This window comes from Tenrec ecaudatus, chromosome 12, assembly GCF_050624435.1.
Source record: "Tenrec ecaudatus isolate mTenEca1 chromosome 12, mTenEca1.hap1, whole genome shotgun sequence".
Taxonomy (NCBI): domain Eukaryota; kingdom Metazoa; phylum Chordata; class Mammalia; order Afrosoricida; family Tenrecidae; genus Tenrec; species Tenrec ecaudatus.
In genome coordinates, this window is record NC_134541.1 from 34052607 (window position 1) to 34071503 (window position 18897).

At 41.3% G+C, this 18897-nt stretch overlaps 1 protein-coding gene across 3 annotated transcripts in view; it reads left to right on the plus strand.

Moving 5' to 3' along the window:
* The window catches only part of PTPRA (protein tyrosine phosphatase receptor type A), a 144217-nt gene that overhangs the window by 42501 nt on the left and 82819 nt on the right, over positions 1 to 18897 (plus strand). For all 3 annotated transcript variants that reach the window (XM_075563909.1, XM_075563907.1, XM_075563908.1), the window contains exon 2: positions 10962 to 11034. Coding sequence is in view for 2 of the 3 variants with exons in the window: in XM_075563907.1 (XP_075420022.1) it covers positions 11008 to 11034 (27 nt within the window). In the remaining variant the exon portion in view is untranslated. The remainder of the gene's footprint in view (positions 1 to 10961; positions 11035 to 18897) is intronic.

Below are 18897 nucleotides of genomic sequence, written 5' to 3' on the forward strand. Positions count from 1 at the left end.
TTCTTACATACAAGGACATTCTCTATAGTTGAATCACATGGCCACCAGCCATGCTCAGCTCCAGCTCCAAACAGTGGGTTTTAGACTGAATTATTCAGGGAAAACATTGCTACATTTTTTCCCTCAAGAAAATTCATATATATAATTAGCTCCATTTAATATCTGCAGTTTTAGTATCACTTGTGAAAAACCATGTTGTAAACCTAGAATCTTAGCTTTCTACTGGTTTAGACCACCTCCACCACTCTAAAAAGAGATTTGAAATTTACAAAGTAAAAGTTTTGCCCCTTTATGGTAACTAAATGGAGAGAGAGACTAGGCCAAATCTAGAATGATGTAAAAACCTTTCTTGTACATACCGTCACCACACGCTGCTCTCCAATTCCTGGTTATACTTTAAATTCTATAGACTTAAAAACGTAACCATTTTAAAGTATAGTTTTGTGGCATTTATACATTTACGGTGTTGGGCAACCACCACCCTGTATTTCTAACACGTTTCCATCTCTCTAAAAGGATGCCTTGTACCCATAAGCAGTCACTCCTCACCCCTGCCACCCACATCGTTGGCAATTACTGCTATGTTTTCTGTATCTACGGTTTACTTATTCTAGATAGCTCCTATACATGGGATTCTATGCCTTTTTTTTTTTTTTTAGCTTCTGTGTATCAGCAAAACCTTGGACTCCATGGTGACCTCATGCTAATGGTCTTCCTCATCTGGATCAGATGTCTCTGCCTTGCCCTGATTAAGACTTTAATAAATAGTCTTGTATAGAAAAGGAAATAGAACTCTATTCCAAATAAATAAATGGAATCATGTATGATTTATTTTTTGGTTCCTTTTAATTAGCATAATGTTTTAAAGATTCATCTGTTGTAGCATGTAATGGTACTTTATTTTTATTGCTAATTTATTGTTTAATATTTGGATATAACTTTTTAAAATCTGTTCATTCTGATAGGAGTTTGAGTTTTTGGCTTTTGACTGCTGTAACTAGTTTTTTTGAACATTTGTTTGAATATTTGTGCAGTGAAGTGAAATTACTCAGTTTGGCTCCTCTCTCCATAGTCTCTGTAACTCCTACCAAATGACTGATTAAACAAAGAAAGAAAAACCAGTCCACTGCCATCAAGTTGATTTCAACTCATATCGATGCTGTACGACAGAATAGAAACCCTTGAGTGTCTGAAGCTATAAATCTTTATTGGATCAGAAAGCCTCAGCTTTCTCCCATGGAGCTGTGATTTTTAATTGCTGACCTTGAAGTTAGCAGCCCCCTGGGTACTCATTATGCCATTTGGGCACCTGAATAACTTGAGTGGAAGCATGCAAAATGGGCTATATGGAATTGATAGGAGGGATCTAGTCAGTTTTGTCATTCTCCTGGAGATAAAGTGAGCTATCAAAAAGCAGGATGGACTGTCCCATGACCATCAATAGAGCAGAGCTAGCAGTGGAGTGCCTGGGAAGGTTCTGTGTGGAGAGGCAGCTGGCTTCCAGCCCAGGCAGCCTCCTTTGGGCAGGAGGGTGGCTTGCAGAGTGGGGTACCCTTTGGGTATTTAGCAAGCGAAAACAGTCTGATACCACAGGGCAGAGGCCAACGTTGTGCTGTGTGGCTGAGGCTAAGGACCCGAGAGAGAGGTGCCTGTGCCATGGCTGAGAAGAGATGCGAGGGGCAAAATGACTGGATCATTAACATTTCTGATCTTGACCTGTTAGCTTTCTTTATAAACCTCGTAATCTCCAAGGATTGTCCGTGGGTGCTGTGTGGCAGTTGCAATGGATTCTTAGACCCAGCAGAGCTGAGGGATGGTTGGTAGAGTGGTTTAAAGGAGACTGGAAGGTAGAGGCATGTCTGATTCCTGCCTCATGGAAATAATCCTCGGGCAGATGTGGAGTTGGATTCTCTTGCCCCGGTGAAGCCAGAGGAGGTCAGAGCTGGTCTCCAGACCATTTCTTCAACCTGTTCTCAGTTCTTTTGGGTGCAGATCTAGGAGTGGATTTGGGTCCAAATGGTTTAACATTTTGAGGAACCGACCCATTGTGTCCCGCTGTGGCTGCACTGTTGAACATTCCCACTAACAATATCTGAGGCTTTTAGTTTTCTACACAGCCTTACCATCACTCGCTGAGTTTTTTGTTGTTGTTTGGAGCCAACGACCCATAGTGGCCCTGAGCCCATTGTGGCAGCTCCGGTGTCAGTTTTCTGTTGTTCATGCTTCTGGAAATGCTTATCATAACCGTTTGGGGGGAGGCAGGAGTTCCTGGGTGCTGCTAGCCAAAAGGTTGATTTTGAGTTCTCCCAGAAGTACTTTGGAAGAAAGCTTGGTGATGTATTTGCAAAAAAAATCAGCCAGTGAAAACTGGAGCGTTTATACTGTGCTACATGACATCAGTTCAATTGACTCAGCAGTTACTGGGTTGCAGAAAACCTCATGTGTGACTATCATTTTATGTAAAATAGAGACCTACCATTTTACCCACACTTCACCTCAGCTATCTCCATTCCATGGATTGTCAGCTTTGGGATTTTAAGTGCAATATTGATATGAAAACTTGTGTTGACCTGAAAAGAGTACTCTAGAAATCCAAGATTGAAGTATAATAATACCTTATGGTTACATTGGAGGCCCTGAGAAGTGAAAATGGTTAATTTGCTTGGCAGCTAATCAGAAAGTTGGCAGTTCAAGTCCATGCAGAGGAATCTTGGAAAAAGACCCGGTGATCTACTTTTAAAAAAAAACAACACCATCATTGAAACCCCGAGGAGCACAGTTTTACATCGGTGCATCTGAGCTCACTGAGTTGGAATCAACTGGATTTGGACCACATCATGTCAGTTTTTTAAATTTTCAGCTGTTTATTGGCCAATTTACAGATTGGAAAAAACAAAAACAAAAACCCCTTACCATTTGATGAGTTAATTCGAACTCATAGAGACCCAATAATTTAGAATAGGATTGCCTTAAAGAGTTTCCAAAGCTATAAACTGTGGAAGCCAATTGCCACATCTTTCTTCTGTGGAGTGACTAGTGGGTTAGCAGCTGAATGTTTTATCCACTGCCCCACCTGAACGCCTTCAGTCCACAAAGAACACAGCTGATTTTAATTTGATGTTAACCTTGTATCCTACTGCTCTGGTAAACTTGTTCGGTGTTTGTTAGGTAGAGTCCCCCAGATTTCCTATCCACAAGGCTGTATTCTCTGCAGATCAAGGCAGTATATAATGTCTTTCCATTCTGGCCCTCTTTTAGTTTCTTTATCTTTCCTTGTCCACGCTGGGATCTGTCAGTTCAGTGCTGAGTGAAAGTGGAGACTGTAACTGTCCTTGCCTTGTTCCCAGTGTTAGGGAGGAAGCACTAGTTTTTTATAGGTGCCCCTTATCAGGTTGACAAAGCTTCATAATTCCTAGTTTGTTGAAAGATTATTTGGATTATGGGAAGTCATTGTGCAAAATGGCCTTGCATTCTGTACTCAACCAATTATAAATTTTAGATATGGAGTAATCTTTCTAGATCAGAAATATGCCTATTTCTCCAGGCAAAATTTTGAATAAGTTCTCATATGTACTTCCCTATTGATTCTTTTTCTGTGTTCTTCTCCACACATCTGTAGTGGTTTACACTTCAGAGACTGTCTTTCCCCCTAGAAGTTTCATTTGGTTGTTCTTCTTTTCAATTATCCCCTTACAGTTTTGGGACCGTTCTCTCTTAAATCATGGTTAAACAATGATTGTATAGTCTTTATGAAGCATTTCTATTTGCTGACTCCTGTACACGTTTTGTGTTGAGTGTTTGCCTTTCCACACAGAGTTTGTTTTTATTTCTGCCAAATGTCCAGGGACATTATTGACTCGGGACAGTTGTGCTAATTCCTATCCATGGATTCCTAGATCATATTATACAGTAAATTTTGACCGTAAACCTGGATGAAGCATATAGCTGTGGTTTAACATTTTCAGTGGGCAGGCATTCATCCCTGTACCCACAACTCATATGAAGGCAGACAAGCTTTCTGGTCCCTTTGTTCTTGCTAGGTTTTTTTTCCCCTCGTCTATTTTCAGGGCTGCAACTTCTTGAGGGGTGTTGCATGCAACACCCCACTTTATACTAAGAAGCCCTTTTTTGCTTTTCTCTGCTTCTTGCTTTCTCCCCCTTGTCCCTGTCCTGAAGTCTGCTCATACGTGCAGCGCTGGCTTTGGCTCCCTGTTGGTTTCAGGCCGCTGGCGATCCTCCTTGCTTTCTTGAGAACTTAGCCAAGCTTTTAGAAAGTGCGAGTTACCGAGCATTTCTTGCTTTTTGCTGCTGGAGGCTTGACAGATCTTCTAGACTTCTGTATTGTTGGATTAAAAAAAAGATAGGATTGTGTGCTTCAAGATTGAGTTTACTCTACAGAAATTTTGAGCACCAACCAAAGTATAAAATGACTTTTTACGTATTAATTTCTATTTTTAAATGGCAACTCCTCTTTTAAAAAGAGATTAGGAACCTGGTTTTCCTGTCTGCTTCCTGAGGAAGTAAGACACCAGAAACTCGGTGAATAGCAGGACCAATGGTTGCTATAGGAAGCATGGAACTTTCTGGCAATGACCTGATTAGCAACAGAAAATGAGACGATGGCAGTTTTTCTCCAGTTTGCTACCCAAGTTTTGTTTTCTATCTTTAGGATAGGAAGCAACAACAAAACCCAAAACTTTTGCTGAATCCACTGCACTAAAGAATTGGTTCTTCCAAATTTCTTATACAGTCTTACTGGGTATATACATCTCTTTAGGCTTAGAGTTTTGCAATTATGTGACTATTAGGATAGATTTCAAACCAGGCTCTAAAACATTCCATTTTACTCCTTCTGGAAGAAGCGCTCGGCCTCATGCGGGTTGATGTACCTTAGCCACTAGTCATTCTTTAGCTAGAGAGGGAGAGAATATATTTTGGGAACAGATGTACCTAAATTTGAGTCTGAACTTTGCTATTGACCTTTTTTTTTTAAACTTGTAGGCAAGATATTTAACTGCTCTCTGCCAGTTTTTTCATCTGTACTCTTCACAATGAAGCATCCAGTTCCTGTGCTTGTTTTGAAGATAACATTAGATAATGTACATCACACACCTGATACGTGATAAACACTTAGTATATGGTTTAGCCATAAGGCTGCTGACTGCAAACCAATCAGCCCCTTGGGAGGAGAAAGATGAGGCTGTGAAGATTTACAGTCTTAGAAACCTATATATAGGATCATTATGGGTTGGAATCGACTTGATGGAAGTGTTTTTTGTTTTGATGTATTACTATTTTTATTACTATTCTGATCATTGTTGAGTTGCTGATTTTGGATGATGTATTCTAATCATTTCTAGTGGATAATCAATCACTGTATTGGTTGTCCCCAAATTTGGCTAATTTGATTGTTTCAAAGGTCCACAGTACACGTCTTAACCTTGAAAAGCAGGAATATGGCTCAGGAAACACTAATCCATTAGTTATTAAAGCATTGACTAATATTTATCATCCTATTTGTGCTTAGTAAATATTGTACTCCTTGTCTGCCTAAGCCTTTACTTAATACTGTCAAAATTTGCTGTTTCTCCCCCTCCCTGTAAACATCACTATGAAGTTCAAGAAGGAGCCTAGGTGGCATAATGGTTACAAGTTGCTGGGCTGCTAACTGAAAGGTCAGCAGTTTGAAACTGCCAGCCACTTCTTGGGAGAAAACTGAGGCTTTCTACCCCTGTAAAGAGTTACTGGAAACCCACAGGGTCAGTTCTACCCTGCCCTGTAGGGTTGCTATGAGTCAGAATCAACTCAGTGGTGGTATGTTTGGTTTGGTTTTGGATTAAGTTCAAGAATAAACTAAATTAAAGAGGAACTGATGTTTTTGGCTTTAGTTTTTTTTTTAATTTTAACAATTTATTAGGGGCTCATACAATTCTTATCACAGTTCATACATATACATACATCAATTGTATAAAGCACATCTGTACAGTCTTTGCCCTAATCATTTTTTTCTCCTCTTTTCTTTTTTTACATTTTATTAGGGACTCATACAACTCTTATCACCATCCATACACATACATACATCAATTGTATAAAGCACATCCATACATTCCCTGCCCCAATCATTCTCAAGGCATTTGCTCTCCACTTAAGCCCCTTGCATTAGGTCCTCTTGGCTTTAGTTTTTAAAAATTAAATCAGTAGGATATTTTAATGTTTTTCATGGTGGTCAGATTTTCTCCATGTTTTGAACTGGTATTCAAAAGGTTTAAGATAAGGGAAGAAAGATCTCTTCTTTAGAGTGCTTCCATTGTGATTTGGTGGTAGAATTCTAGCTTCCATGCTGGAGTACCAGGTTCAACTCTCAGCCGATGTACACCGCATACACAGTCACCAGTCTGTCAGTGGTTGTTACTGTGATGCTGGGCAGGTTTCTCCAAATTTCGATGGACTAAGAAGCAGGACCTGGTGATCTACTGCACCAAACTAGTCAATGAAGACCCAGTGGACCACAAGAATCCTAGCTGTAACCAGTGGCTGGGACTGTATAGAATGAGGGAGCCTTTTGTCCCCTTGTGCCTTGCTTTGAGGGCCAGCTCCATAGTAGCTGCCAACAGTATGCTAGACACTGTCCTCGGCGCTGGGATGTTACTAAGACCTAGTTCTTTTCCTCGAGGATCTTTGTGTTCGAGAGAGGAGGCCTAAGACAGTTACAGCAGTTGTAACGCAGGCTCTGTGGCTACAGGAGGCAGAGGAACTGGGCTAGGCCAAGGTTGGCAAATCTGCTGCTGGTTTTTGCAGAGCCCATAGCCAAGAGTGGTTTTTACCCCTTTTGAAAAATGAAAAGAAGCTGAAATGTAGGCTCAAGGGAGGTCTTTTAATATGCAAATAGCTGAGCCTGTTTATGTGAGATGGGGTCTCAGGTGCCATCATTCTGTGTTCATGGAAAGAGGACTCACTGCCACTGAGCCAAAGCCTATTCATAGCGACCTTCTAGGTCAGGATAGAACTGCCCCCATGAGTTTCCAAGACTAACTGTTTGTGGGAGTAGAAAGAAGAGGGCAGGATCTAGAGTTTGAATAGTCATTGGAATAATTTTTCGGGAATTGTATGCGAATGTGCGTCCTCAATTTAGATGCATTAGCAGTGTAGGTGGAAAAAGATGGACCCAAGTGTTGAGAAACCAGGCCAACTGCTGTTCTTGGCTCACCCACTTAATGTCATCTTGTCTGGGCTTTGGTCTGATCTGTGAGAACTGGAGAGTAAACCGAGTGGGTTCAGTAGTCTCTTCTGAAAGTTGTAATTTAAGCTAATACAACTTTTAATTAAACAATAAAGGAAGTTCAGTTTTTGTAGTGGCTGATGCCTATTGCTTCATTGTTCAGGTCTTTAGTACCTGAGCATGTACCAGTTTTTAAAGAAAAGAGTTTGGTTTGGTTCCCTTTGGTGAATTTGGGCACATTGTGTACAAAGTAAATCAATCTAGCCTGCTTCTATGTTGGTTCATCCAGAACACAATGTAGCATAAAATCTTGTTTTAATTTTTCAAAGGTTATTATAATACACGATCATTTATAGTACTCCGGAAATGCCGGTGCTGCACTGTTGTTAACACTTTGGTTTCTTCATTGGGAGTACTCCCCTCCCCCCCCCCACCCATGGTTTTGGTTTACCATCCATGTTAGCCTTGCATGTATTGTGCTGCTGACGTTCTCTGGGAAGGACACTTGAGGTGAAGTAGGAAACAAAGGGTGCAGTGCCTGTGAGGAAAAAGAGCAGCAGGACTGGGCGTGAAGGGCCATCAGATTGCAACGCACATCTAGATCTTTGCCTGCTGAGATCGCCCGATAGAGCAGACCACTTTGGGCGGAAATGGCTAGGCCACATTGCCCAGTCATTGGCTTGGGCCTCATCCTGTGGAGGGAGTTCCCTGGCAGGAGAGCCGAGGCAGGTTCTGAAGGAGCCAACAGCAGGAAGCTGCCAGTTAACCACACTCCAGGAAGCCAGGCAACAAGTCCCTTCTTTATGGATGTAAGGACCATTTATCATTGTCTGTACCAAGATAGAGAATTTTGTGTCCTTACTCTTTCTGTTTAATATGTCTTAAGACATGTTTGTTATCTTTATAAACTTTTAAAATGGATACATAATATTTCAACAAGTACTTAGTTTATATGTGAAGCCCTAGCGTTCTGAATTTTCCATAATAAAAATACAGCAATTAACTCTTTTTGGATAAAGTTCTTTAGCATATTTAGGATTATTTTCTTTGGCTAGTTCCCAAGAAATAAAATAAATTGGAGAGTGGGCATGTTCTTAAGACTCCGTGTTATAAAGAGTTGGTGTCTACAGTATCAGCTGTAAGACATCTGTAGCATTAGTTCTTTTGACTGCCTTGGACTCTTTCTTTCTTTCTTTCTTTCTTATGTTGGCTAATTTGTAGCTGAGAATAGTGTCTACTCAGTTTCTGTTAAAATGGCTTCGAAGTCTCTGACCTCTAATATCAGGAAGAGAATCACCTTTAGTGTCAGCCCAAGGCTGATCCTTTTGTGCCTGCAATCATACATGCTACCTCTCATCAACCTTTTTACTCATTCGGACACCAGCTGTCTCTCTCACGACACTCTCTACTTCTCAGCTGGGTTCAGTAAGTCACTGAACATACAACGCACAGACCTATACTCACAGTGCTAAGGTTATTAAAGACATACAGGCATGAATTCAGGTTCAGGATCAGGAACAATTCAGACTATTGTCTGATAGTTCTCTGATCAGGACAACCTCTTCTCTCCCAGCAGTGTTTGCAGGCTCTCTTCTTGACCCCCGGGCCTGCCCTCCTCACCCATCTTGGATAAGTGTAAGCTCTTTGACTCTGCCCACAAGTGCCTGAGAGCACCCTGGTCAGCTAGGAAGCCGCCTGTCCAGAGGTGCCCGGCTCTCTCGCTCCATGGGTTGGCACACCCACTGTCACCATCTTGTTCCCTGGACTAGAAAGCCTACTGTGCCGTCTCATGCTGGTCTCTGGTTCTGCTGCCATCATTTCTCTGCCACCACTTCTCACCGCCTTGTGCCATCTCCAGTGTCATAGCTCAGTGTCATTCTGTCTCCTGGGGTTAGGGGTTTTAGTGTTTCTCTCCTGTCTCTTCTTGGTGATAGTGAGGTGCCCCTGTCTGACTCTGGGAAGGTTCAGTTTGAACCTAGTTGGGATGTCTAAACTGACCAGTCCCCTCTTGAGGGTCCCCTATACCTTACCTGTCTGGTCTAACACCCACCAGATGCAGTGTACCTTATTTGCATTATTAATAAGCTGTCCTATCCCTTTGGTGGGTGACAAGCACCTTATTTGCATTGCTCCAACAACCATTTGGTGGGGGTTTCAAAACCATGGCTAGAAAGGCCACATAATAGCAATCCATTGCACTGCAGCTCCTGACCCACAGTCTCTCATAAGGTGTGTAGTGAGTGAGCTGTGAATTGAGGATGTGGTGAACTCAGTTCTTTGTGGAAAGTGGGTGGATGTGGTAAGAAGGAGAGCTCTGGAATCACACTGATTGGGTTCAAATCCTGGCTCTGCCATTGTGTTAGTCCAGGTTGAATAGAGAAACAAATTCATAGACAATCATGTGTATAAAAAAGAGCTTTATATAAAAGAAATTGTATATTGAGAAAACAACCCAGCCCAATCCATATCAAGTCCATAAGTCCAATATTAGCTCATATATCCAATACTAATCTATAAATTCCTCTTTAGATTCACACAGCACATGCAATGATGCCAAATGTAGGAAGATCGCAGGCCAGTGGGTAGAAGGTCTTGTGGATCCAATGGCAGTGGAAGCATCTCAGTGCTGACGTGGGTCTCCACGTGTCTCCTCCAGCTCTCTGAATTCTGGCTGAGATCAGAGTGGCTCCATGTGTCTTGTCAGCAGGAAGATGAAACAGTGTGTGTGTTTGTGTGTGTCCCACCTCCAGAGAGGAAGACAGGAGTTCCCAGAATCCTAAGGAGGCCATGCCCACACAGAGGCATTACTGGCTATGACCTGATTGACAGTCTAGACTCTACCCCTTTGCTCAAGTTGACAGAGATTATGTAACTGCCACAGCCATTTACTACTTTGTGACTTTGAGCAGATCTCATCGCATGAGTTTATTCATCTGAATAATGGGGATAATAATAGTGTTTGTCTTGGGCTGTTTTGAGGGTTACATGGGGTAGGACACATAAAAACACTTAGCATGATATCTAGCCTATTGTGTATTCTTAAATATTAGATATTTTATTAGGCATTTAATTATTTTTATATCTTAATAATTAGGGAGAGAATATTTAATTGAAATTTCATCTTTTTTAAGCAAAAAATAGTGGTTTACAGAATTTCATAGATTTGGCATCAGTCAATTTGGCTAATGAGTCTTCTGACTACCTAATGAAAGGTTTTCCAACCTCTGCATAGTTGACATTTTGGGCCCACTCATTCTTAGTTGTAGGGTGCTGTACTGTGATTTGGAGGATGTTTGGCAGCATCTCCAGCCTCTACCCTCTGGATGTTTATAGGCTGTATCCTCTGCATCCCATCCCACCCCTGGTTTGTCATAATAAAACTACCTTCAGGCACTGCCAGATGATTCCAAAGGGGCAGAATCTCCTCTGATTGAGAGCAGTGAAATGGAAACCAGTGAAATGGAAACCCATCCTGCAATGAGATAATCCCAAATTTCAGGATAAAGGAATGATGTTCTATCCTACCCCTACCGGGAAGACGTAATCTCGTTGACTTCTGTTCTCATGAACTTTCAGTGATCTGAACGAACTGTTGAAAATTGGACTTTGTAGTATGGCCTCTGGGCTTTATGCAACACCTTGCTAAATTGTACTTCTTTTCCTGGGAACAATGCATACACATGGTGTTTAAATAGAATTGTTTTTAATCTGTCTAAAAGGTTTTTGTGTATTGTTGTTGCAGGTGGCACAACTAGAAAAAGGTATTTATGGAATTCCAATGAGTGGTGATGGATGATGCAGTTCAAATAACTAAGGTAAGGGAAGTAAACCAAAACGGAGGAGCCTGTGTCCACCCAGGCTTGTTGTGTCCTTACAAAACAAAGCTAAGGTCAAATTCTTTCCATCTCTATTTTACTTCAAAGAGTACCTAATCCATTATGATTTTTTACCAACCATTCTCTAAGACTCTGGTTCTCAAGCTAGTCATGAACCAGGACTTAAAAAAGAGAGAGAAAGAGACCAAAATCTGTGGGGGTACAGCTCTGCCCTTCTGCTGTGAGGGAAGCACCATGATCCCAATAATACATCCTTGTTAAAGAACTCATGCACTGAGAAAATCAAATAATACAATTCAAGCAGTTCCAGGGCTTCAAAGGAGATCCACTTCTGGGCTTTTACAAATTGGTCAGTCAGAATGGGCCCGTAGAGTTCTCCCTTAACTGTACTTCAGTGTGAGAGAAAGGTGCCCTCGTGGCACAGGGCTGAAATGCTCCGCTGCTGACCAATCAGATGGTAGGTGCTTTGAACTCACCAGCCCTTCTGTGGGAGTAAGAGATGACCGTGTAGTTCTGTAAAGGTTTGCAGCCATGGAAGCCCTGTGCGATGGCTCAAGTCTGCTTGTAGAGCCACACGGAGTTGAATAAACATAGCCGTGGTTTTTAAGTGCAAGAAAAGGCAGAGAGCCATTGAAATGATTTCAAAATGCAGCAAGTGCAGGCACTTGTGATACAGAATTTGCTGCGTGGAGGGATTGGTTCCAGCTTCTCAAATGGAGGGAAATTTGCATAACATTAAAGGGCAGCTAGGCATTGTCCATAAGTTGGAAATTCATGACCCAGACTGTCTGTCTTCAGTCTTATGTGCAATGTTAAGGATCTTATAAAGGAAAATCTAAATTTTATAACTTAACTTTACCATTTATTACATTTTAAGTTGAGGTGATTTTTCCCTTATATTCAGGCGGTAGACCCATTTTAAGTTAATTTTCTTATATGGTGTGGGAAAGGAACGCATCTTCATACTTCCTGTGAAAATCTAGCCCTATCACCATTTGTTTAAGATGGAGAATTCACCCTATTGAATGGGTTTGGCACCCTTGTTAAATCAGTTGACCGGGTTTGTTCCTGGACTCTCCGTTCTATCATCTTGATTCATATGCATGGCATACCAGTATTTCCTTTTGGATTACTACAGCTCTCTGTAGTATGCTTTGAAATTCTACTGTGTGAGTCCTCCAACTTTTTTTTTTTTAAACAATGTGCTTTTATTTGGAACCCCTTGCAAGGAAAAGGCTGTTGGAGTTTCGATAAGGATTGTGTTGAATTTATAGATGGTTTTCAGTAGTATTAACATCATACCAACATTAATTAAGTCTTTCAATCTGTGAACATGGATATCTTTGTATTTATTGAGATCTTCTATAATTTCTTTCAGCAGTGGGATTATCCCCCCCATTAATGTATGAGGGATACTGTCAGGCATAATGCACTGGGTAAAAACATGTGTAACAAGGATCCCAGTGGTGCTGTGAGTTAGGCATTGAATTGCTAATAGCAAGGTGAGTGGTTCTGACCCACCAGCTGCTCCATCAGAGAAAGAGGAGACCGACTGTCTGCTTTTGTAAAGATTTATGGCCTTGGAAGCTCTACAGTTGATGGCAGTGGATATTTTACAAAGGGTTGCAATTTAGAACTCTAACAAATCAAGAAAAGCACAGGAGACCCTGTGGACCAACAGTCCTCAACTAGGAAGATGATTTTGCCCCCTGGGGGTAGGGGAGTTGGGCAATATATGGAAACACATTTGGTTGTCTAGTGCTAACAGCTGTCCACAACAGAGATATCTGTCCCAAATTGGCAGTAATGTTGAGGCTGAGAAACCATGCTTTTAAATGAGTAATAGACATGAGACACATGATGTAAGGCCACACAAATGGATAATAAAAATTTTTAATGTGTTTATATTATGGATAATCAAAGAAATTCAAATAAAAATATCGAGACTGAGAGAATCTATGCTGATACCGTGTAAAATATTTACTTTCTCATATTCCTGGACAGCATATTGATCACACACACACACACACACACACACACACACACACACACACTCAAAAGCCTTGATTTTTAAGACAATCCTGTGGGTCTACAGTATCCCTTCCAGAAGCTTCTTTTTAAGGGAGTAATGTGGAGCTATACATTCGTTTAAGGGATATAGTTGAAAAATTGTAATATGCATATGTGGGGGGGGGGAAAGAGACAAAAGTATATTAAAATTTCAATGTGTGGAAAATGCTACTTAATATTACCATCAGCCAGAAATAATAAAGGATAAGAATGATCAAGTTAAAATTAAAAGTGATCACATTAAGAAATTATACCATTAGCAGATTTAAAGACAAACTAAAAAAAAAAAAAAGCAACACTTAGAAGAAGACGTTAGTGTCCTCAGTATAGATGGAACTATACATATTTATAAGAAAAGTGCCCCGAAAAGAATTTGTTCCAAAGGACGACATTGACTCTGCAGCTCTGGGAGATGGACATATTTGATCAGAGCACACAGGAGCAGATGAAGGGGCAGGAGGAGAGAGTGGAGCACAGCCTGGCCCACCAGGCCGTGATGATGATGTTCCTGAGTAGAGCAGCCAGTCCACAGAGAGAACAACATGGCTGGCCCCACTATGAGACATGATGCCCCTCAGTGACTAAGGGCGATACAGGGGACAGCACCGGAGACACAGTGTGGGAATTGCACCTGACTTGATCCCACCACACCGAGGCAAATCACTGGGGGAGTGCAGCGGAACAGCAAGGGAATGGAGTGGCAAGGTCCCCAGGGAATGCTGAAAGTGGACTTTGGGGCCAGGGCGTGGTGCCCCAACAGAATGGACTGGAAAACGCTCCTAAGGGCCAGCAAATGATCCCTGAACTAACTACAAGCTTTTCTCTTGTGAAAAAAAGAAAAAAGTGACAAGACAAAAAAAAAAGTGACAAGCCTAGTAGAAAAATAGGCAAAGGTCCTATGCAGGCAGTTTATCAAAACATTTGAAACTTCACTGTTAGGAAAAACACAAATTAAAAATAAAATTGAATTAATAGTTTCACTATTCCACCCTTTTTGTATTGCTTACAAATTTTTTTTCAGGACAGTACATCTTGACTTTTTTCAATTATGAAAATGGCTTGAATTTTGTGTGCCCACCTCCCCCCTGCACCTCCCCACCCCCACTCTTTTTCTCAGTTCTGAGGAATAAGCATTTATTTTGATCATTTTATTAGGGGCTCATACAACTCTTATCACAATCCATACATACATCAATTGTGTAAAGAACATTTGTACATTCATTGCCCTCATCATTCTCAAAATATTTGCTCTCCAGTTAAGGCCCTGGCATCAGTTCCTCATTTTTGCCCTCCCTCCCTGCTCCCCGCTACCCCCTCCCTCATGAACCCTTGATGATTTATAAATTATTATTTTACCATATCTTGCCCTGTCCGATGTCTGGTTTCACCCACTTTTCTGTTGTCCGTCCCCCAGGGAGGAGGTCACATATAGATCCTTGTTACTGGTTCCCCCTTTCCAACCCACCCTCCATCCACCCTCCCAGTATCGCCACTCACACCACTGGTCCTGAAGGGATCATCCCCCCTGGATTCTGTGTTTCCACTTCCTATTTGTACCAGTGTACATCCTCTGGCTTAGCCATATTTGTAAGGTAGAATTGGGATCGTGATAGTGGGGTAAGAGGTCTAGCCAGACTTGCAAGGTAGAATTCGGATCATGATTGGGGTGGGGTGGGGTAGCATTTAGGAACTAGAGGAAAGTTGTATGTTTCATCGTTGATAAATCGCACCCTGACTGGCTCTTCTTCTCCCTTAGACCCTTCTGTAAGGGGATGTCCAGTGGCCTACAAATGGGCTTTGGGGCTCCACTCTGTACTCCCCCTCTCATTCACTATTATTTGATTTTTTGTTCTGATGATGCCTGATACCCGATCCCTCTACCACAGCTCATGGTCACACAGGCTGGTGTTCTTCTTCCATGTGGGCTTTGTTGCTTCTGAGCTATATAGCTGCTTGTTTACTTTCAAGCCTTTAAGACCCCAGACTTTTGATAGCCGGGCACCATCAGCTTTCTTCACCACATTTGGCATTAAGCATTTATTAACAGTTTATTTTAAAGTTAAATGTGCCTTCCTCTAGATCGTTATATCATTTTTTAATAGAACATGCTCATTGTAAAAATCATAGCTCTTAAACATTACATGTCGATGGAGTTTTATGTAGGAATATACCTAGATAAATAAATAGTACTACCTTTACAGCTCGCCCGTGTCTCCTTGTAGTCCTACTTCCCATCTGGTGCTGAAGAACCACTAACCTCACTTCTATCATCAGTTTAGTTATACCTGATAATTGAGCACACATCCTTTTGGAAAAAAAAAAAGATCAAACATGTGTGCATAAGTTGCCATCATTTCTAAACATGTTCTTTCTGCTTGAGCACTTGGTATGAGCTCCTCTTTTTTCCCCACCTCCCCCACCCATGGACCTCTGAAAATTTAAAATTATTTTCATATCTCACCCCAGCTACTGTCTCCCTTTGCCCTCGTTTCTGTTGTTTGTCTCCCCCAGGGGTGGGGACAGGGTTATGCACCAGTCATTGTAGATGATTCCCTGTTTCTCTCCCCACATCCTTTTAAAAATGGAACATACACATCATTTTGTGTGTCTGGCTCCTTTCATTTGACATTGTATCTGTGACATGCACCCACCTTGTGTGTTCTCAGTAGTAATATTATTGCTGAGTAGAATTCGGTTGCGTAACTATTACAGTTGATGTATTCACTTACCGTATATACTCGTGTATAAGCCAATTTTTTCAGCACAAAAAATGTGCTGAAAAACTGGGGTTTGGCTTATACATGGGTCAGTGGTCCCCCAGCGAGGTGTAACATCCACTGTTCATTCAAAGCCCCGCTGACACTGCAGGGCTTTGAATGTCTGTTTACTCACATCTAACCAATCAGAGCTGTCCTATGACGTGGATGGCTCCAATTCACAGAAGCACCCGTAGTGATTCACTTGCCGGCAGCTGAACTGGTAAGGATGTGTCTGTGGCTGCGCTCCGTCTCTCCCCTCTGGTCTCTGTGTTAATTCACGTCCTGCATTTCCTACCCTAGGCTTATACTCGAGTCAATCAGTTTTTCTGGTTTCCCAGGTCATAATTAGATACCTCGGCTTATACGCTGGTCGGTTTATATTCGAGTATATACGGCACTTGTTTCTTTCCATTTTTTGGTTAGTGTAAATAAAGCTGCAGTGAACATTCCTGTGTAAGTCTTTGTGTAGACGTATGTGGTCATTTCTCATATGTTGTTGTTTAATACCCATCATTGCTTTGTGTGTACTTGACCTCTATGATGTCGATATTTTGCTAATATCTTATTATATAAGCGCAGTCTCGTGATTACAAAGGAATGTTCCTTTTATAAGACACATTTTTATGTAAACTGGAAAAATTAGGTACTATTCTTGTCTACCATCAGTCAAATGTTTTTCTTAGGATATGGTATGTAGTGTACTTATTTATGCATTAAAAATATTAACGGAACACTTGTAGGTGCAGTAAAACAGCTGGAGCATAGTAATTCAGGAATACTCATAATCACGTTGTGATGAACTCTGCAAAGTAATGTCCGTTTGGTATTACAAACTATTGTATGCGCCTTGATTTTTTTATATGCCGTATATCCTCATGTATAAGCCAAGTTTTCAGCACATTTTTAATGCAGTTGTGGTAAAATTAGGTGCCTCGGCTGATATTCGTGTTGGCTTATACTCAAGTATATACGGTAATAGGCTTTATGGAAGCTGAAGGTCATGGACATAATATTCAGTCAGATGTATATGTAGTTGGAAATTTCCCAAAGGGACATTATGCTGCACATAATTGTACTTAGTAGTGGAATTCTTGGCATTTTAGAAACTATGTTTAGTTTCATTGCTGTCGAATGGGTTCTGATTCATAGCGACCATAGTTTCACATCAGAGTGAAGCACGGCCCTATCTTTACAGTAGCCGCTGCGTAGATCCATCTTGTCAACGACCCTCTTCTCTAGACCTTTTAAAGTTATTTAGCAGCATTCATTCTCAAATGAATCAAATCTTGAGAGAAAAGTACTTGGCAGATAAGCTTTCACTCTCATATGTTTCTTTTTCCTTATAGATGGAATGATGATTTGGTTGAGTATAGAATTCTAGATGGGAAGGTTGTTTTCACTCAGAACTTTTAAGTCATTGTTCTGGTGCCTTTGGGCATCCATTATTACTTGTGTGAAATGAAAAGATCATCTAATTTTTTTCCCCCTTGTAGGCGACTTATTTCCCCTTCTGTGGAAAATTTTCTTTATTCTGTAAATTCTAAAATCACATGGTGGTCATTGGGTAGGCCTTCTTTTTTACCTCTTAGTGAATTATTATTATTTTTTATTATTAAATCATTTTATTTGGGGCTCATACAACTCTTTCTCCACTTTCATCCATTGTGTTAAGCACTCCTGTACATTTGTTTCCCTCATCATTCTCAAAACATTTGCTTTCTACTTGAGTCCCTGGTATCCACGCCTCATTTTTCCCCTCCCTCCCCACACCCCACTCCCCCATGAACCCTTGATAATTTATACATTATTATTACTTTGTCTTATCTTACACCGTCCAATGTCCCCCTTTACCCACTTCTCCGCTGGTCATCTCCTAGGGAGGAGGTTATATGTAGATCCTTGTTATGTCCCCCCCCTTCTCCCTCACCTCTTGCTGAAAACATGTATGTACATAGCAAAAACATACCATTTCAATATGTGCAATTTTAACATGTGCCACTCTCCGATGTTGGTTATGTTGGGTGGCCAGTCTCACCCTCCTTTTCTGAGTTGTTACTCCTCTTTAACATTAATTCTTTTCCTCTAACTTAGGGATTTTGGTTTTTTTCTTAACTCTGTGATCAAATTTTCTTATGGTACTGATTTTTAATGCCTTAGAATGGTTCTTGTCTATTTTTCATTGATCCTCATGTTGTCTTGTACATAGACCAAACATTGTACTTTTAAAATTGTAGAAATAATGTGAAAGGTAGGGTGATAGCTTTTTCTAGAGAGGTGTGGCAGTTACATAATCTTGTGTCAACTTGAAGTGTGGGGGTGGAGTCTAGCCTGTCAATCAGATCATAGCCAATGAGGCATCTTTGTGGGCATGGCCTTCTCCTGAGGGTTCTAGGAACTCCTGTCTTCTTCCCTGGAGGCGGGACACATACTCTTGCTATGAGACGTTCCTGTTGACAGTCCATATGAAGCTACATTGGTGGAGCCAGAGCCCTGGAGCTGGAGGAGCCACATAGAGACCCACGCCAATGCTGAGATGCTTCCACCTTCACTGGATCCACAAGACTTTCCGCCCACTGATGGGCCCGTGATCGTCCTCCATTCGGCATCATTGCATATGTTGATTGAGTTTGAAGAGGAATTTATAGACTGGTGTCAGACATGGGCTAACATTGGTCTTACCGACTTGATCTGGACTGGGCTGGGATGCTTTCTTAATAGGCAATTACTCTTTGATAGAAAGCTCCTACACACACTGGATTTGTTTCTCTAGTCAACCCAGACTAACACAAGAGGATTCACATTTGTTTCTGGCAGATGCCTCAAGGTCTGGGACTTAGAGTCTGGGATATTAATCCTATTTTATGTGGGACTCTAGGCCCTACAAGGAGCCTCAGTGACATAGTGGTTACATATTAGGCTGCTAACTGCAAGGTCAGTAATTTGAAACCACTAGCAGCTCTGCTGGAGAGAGATGACGTTTTCTACTCCCATAGAGTTGCAGTCTCCCAAACCC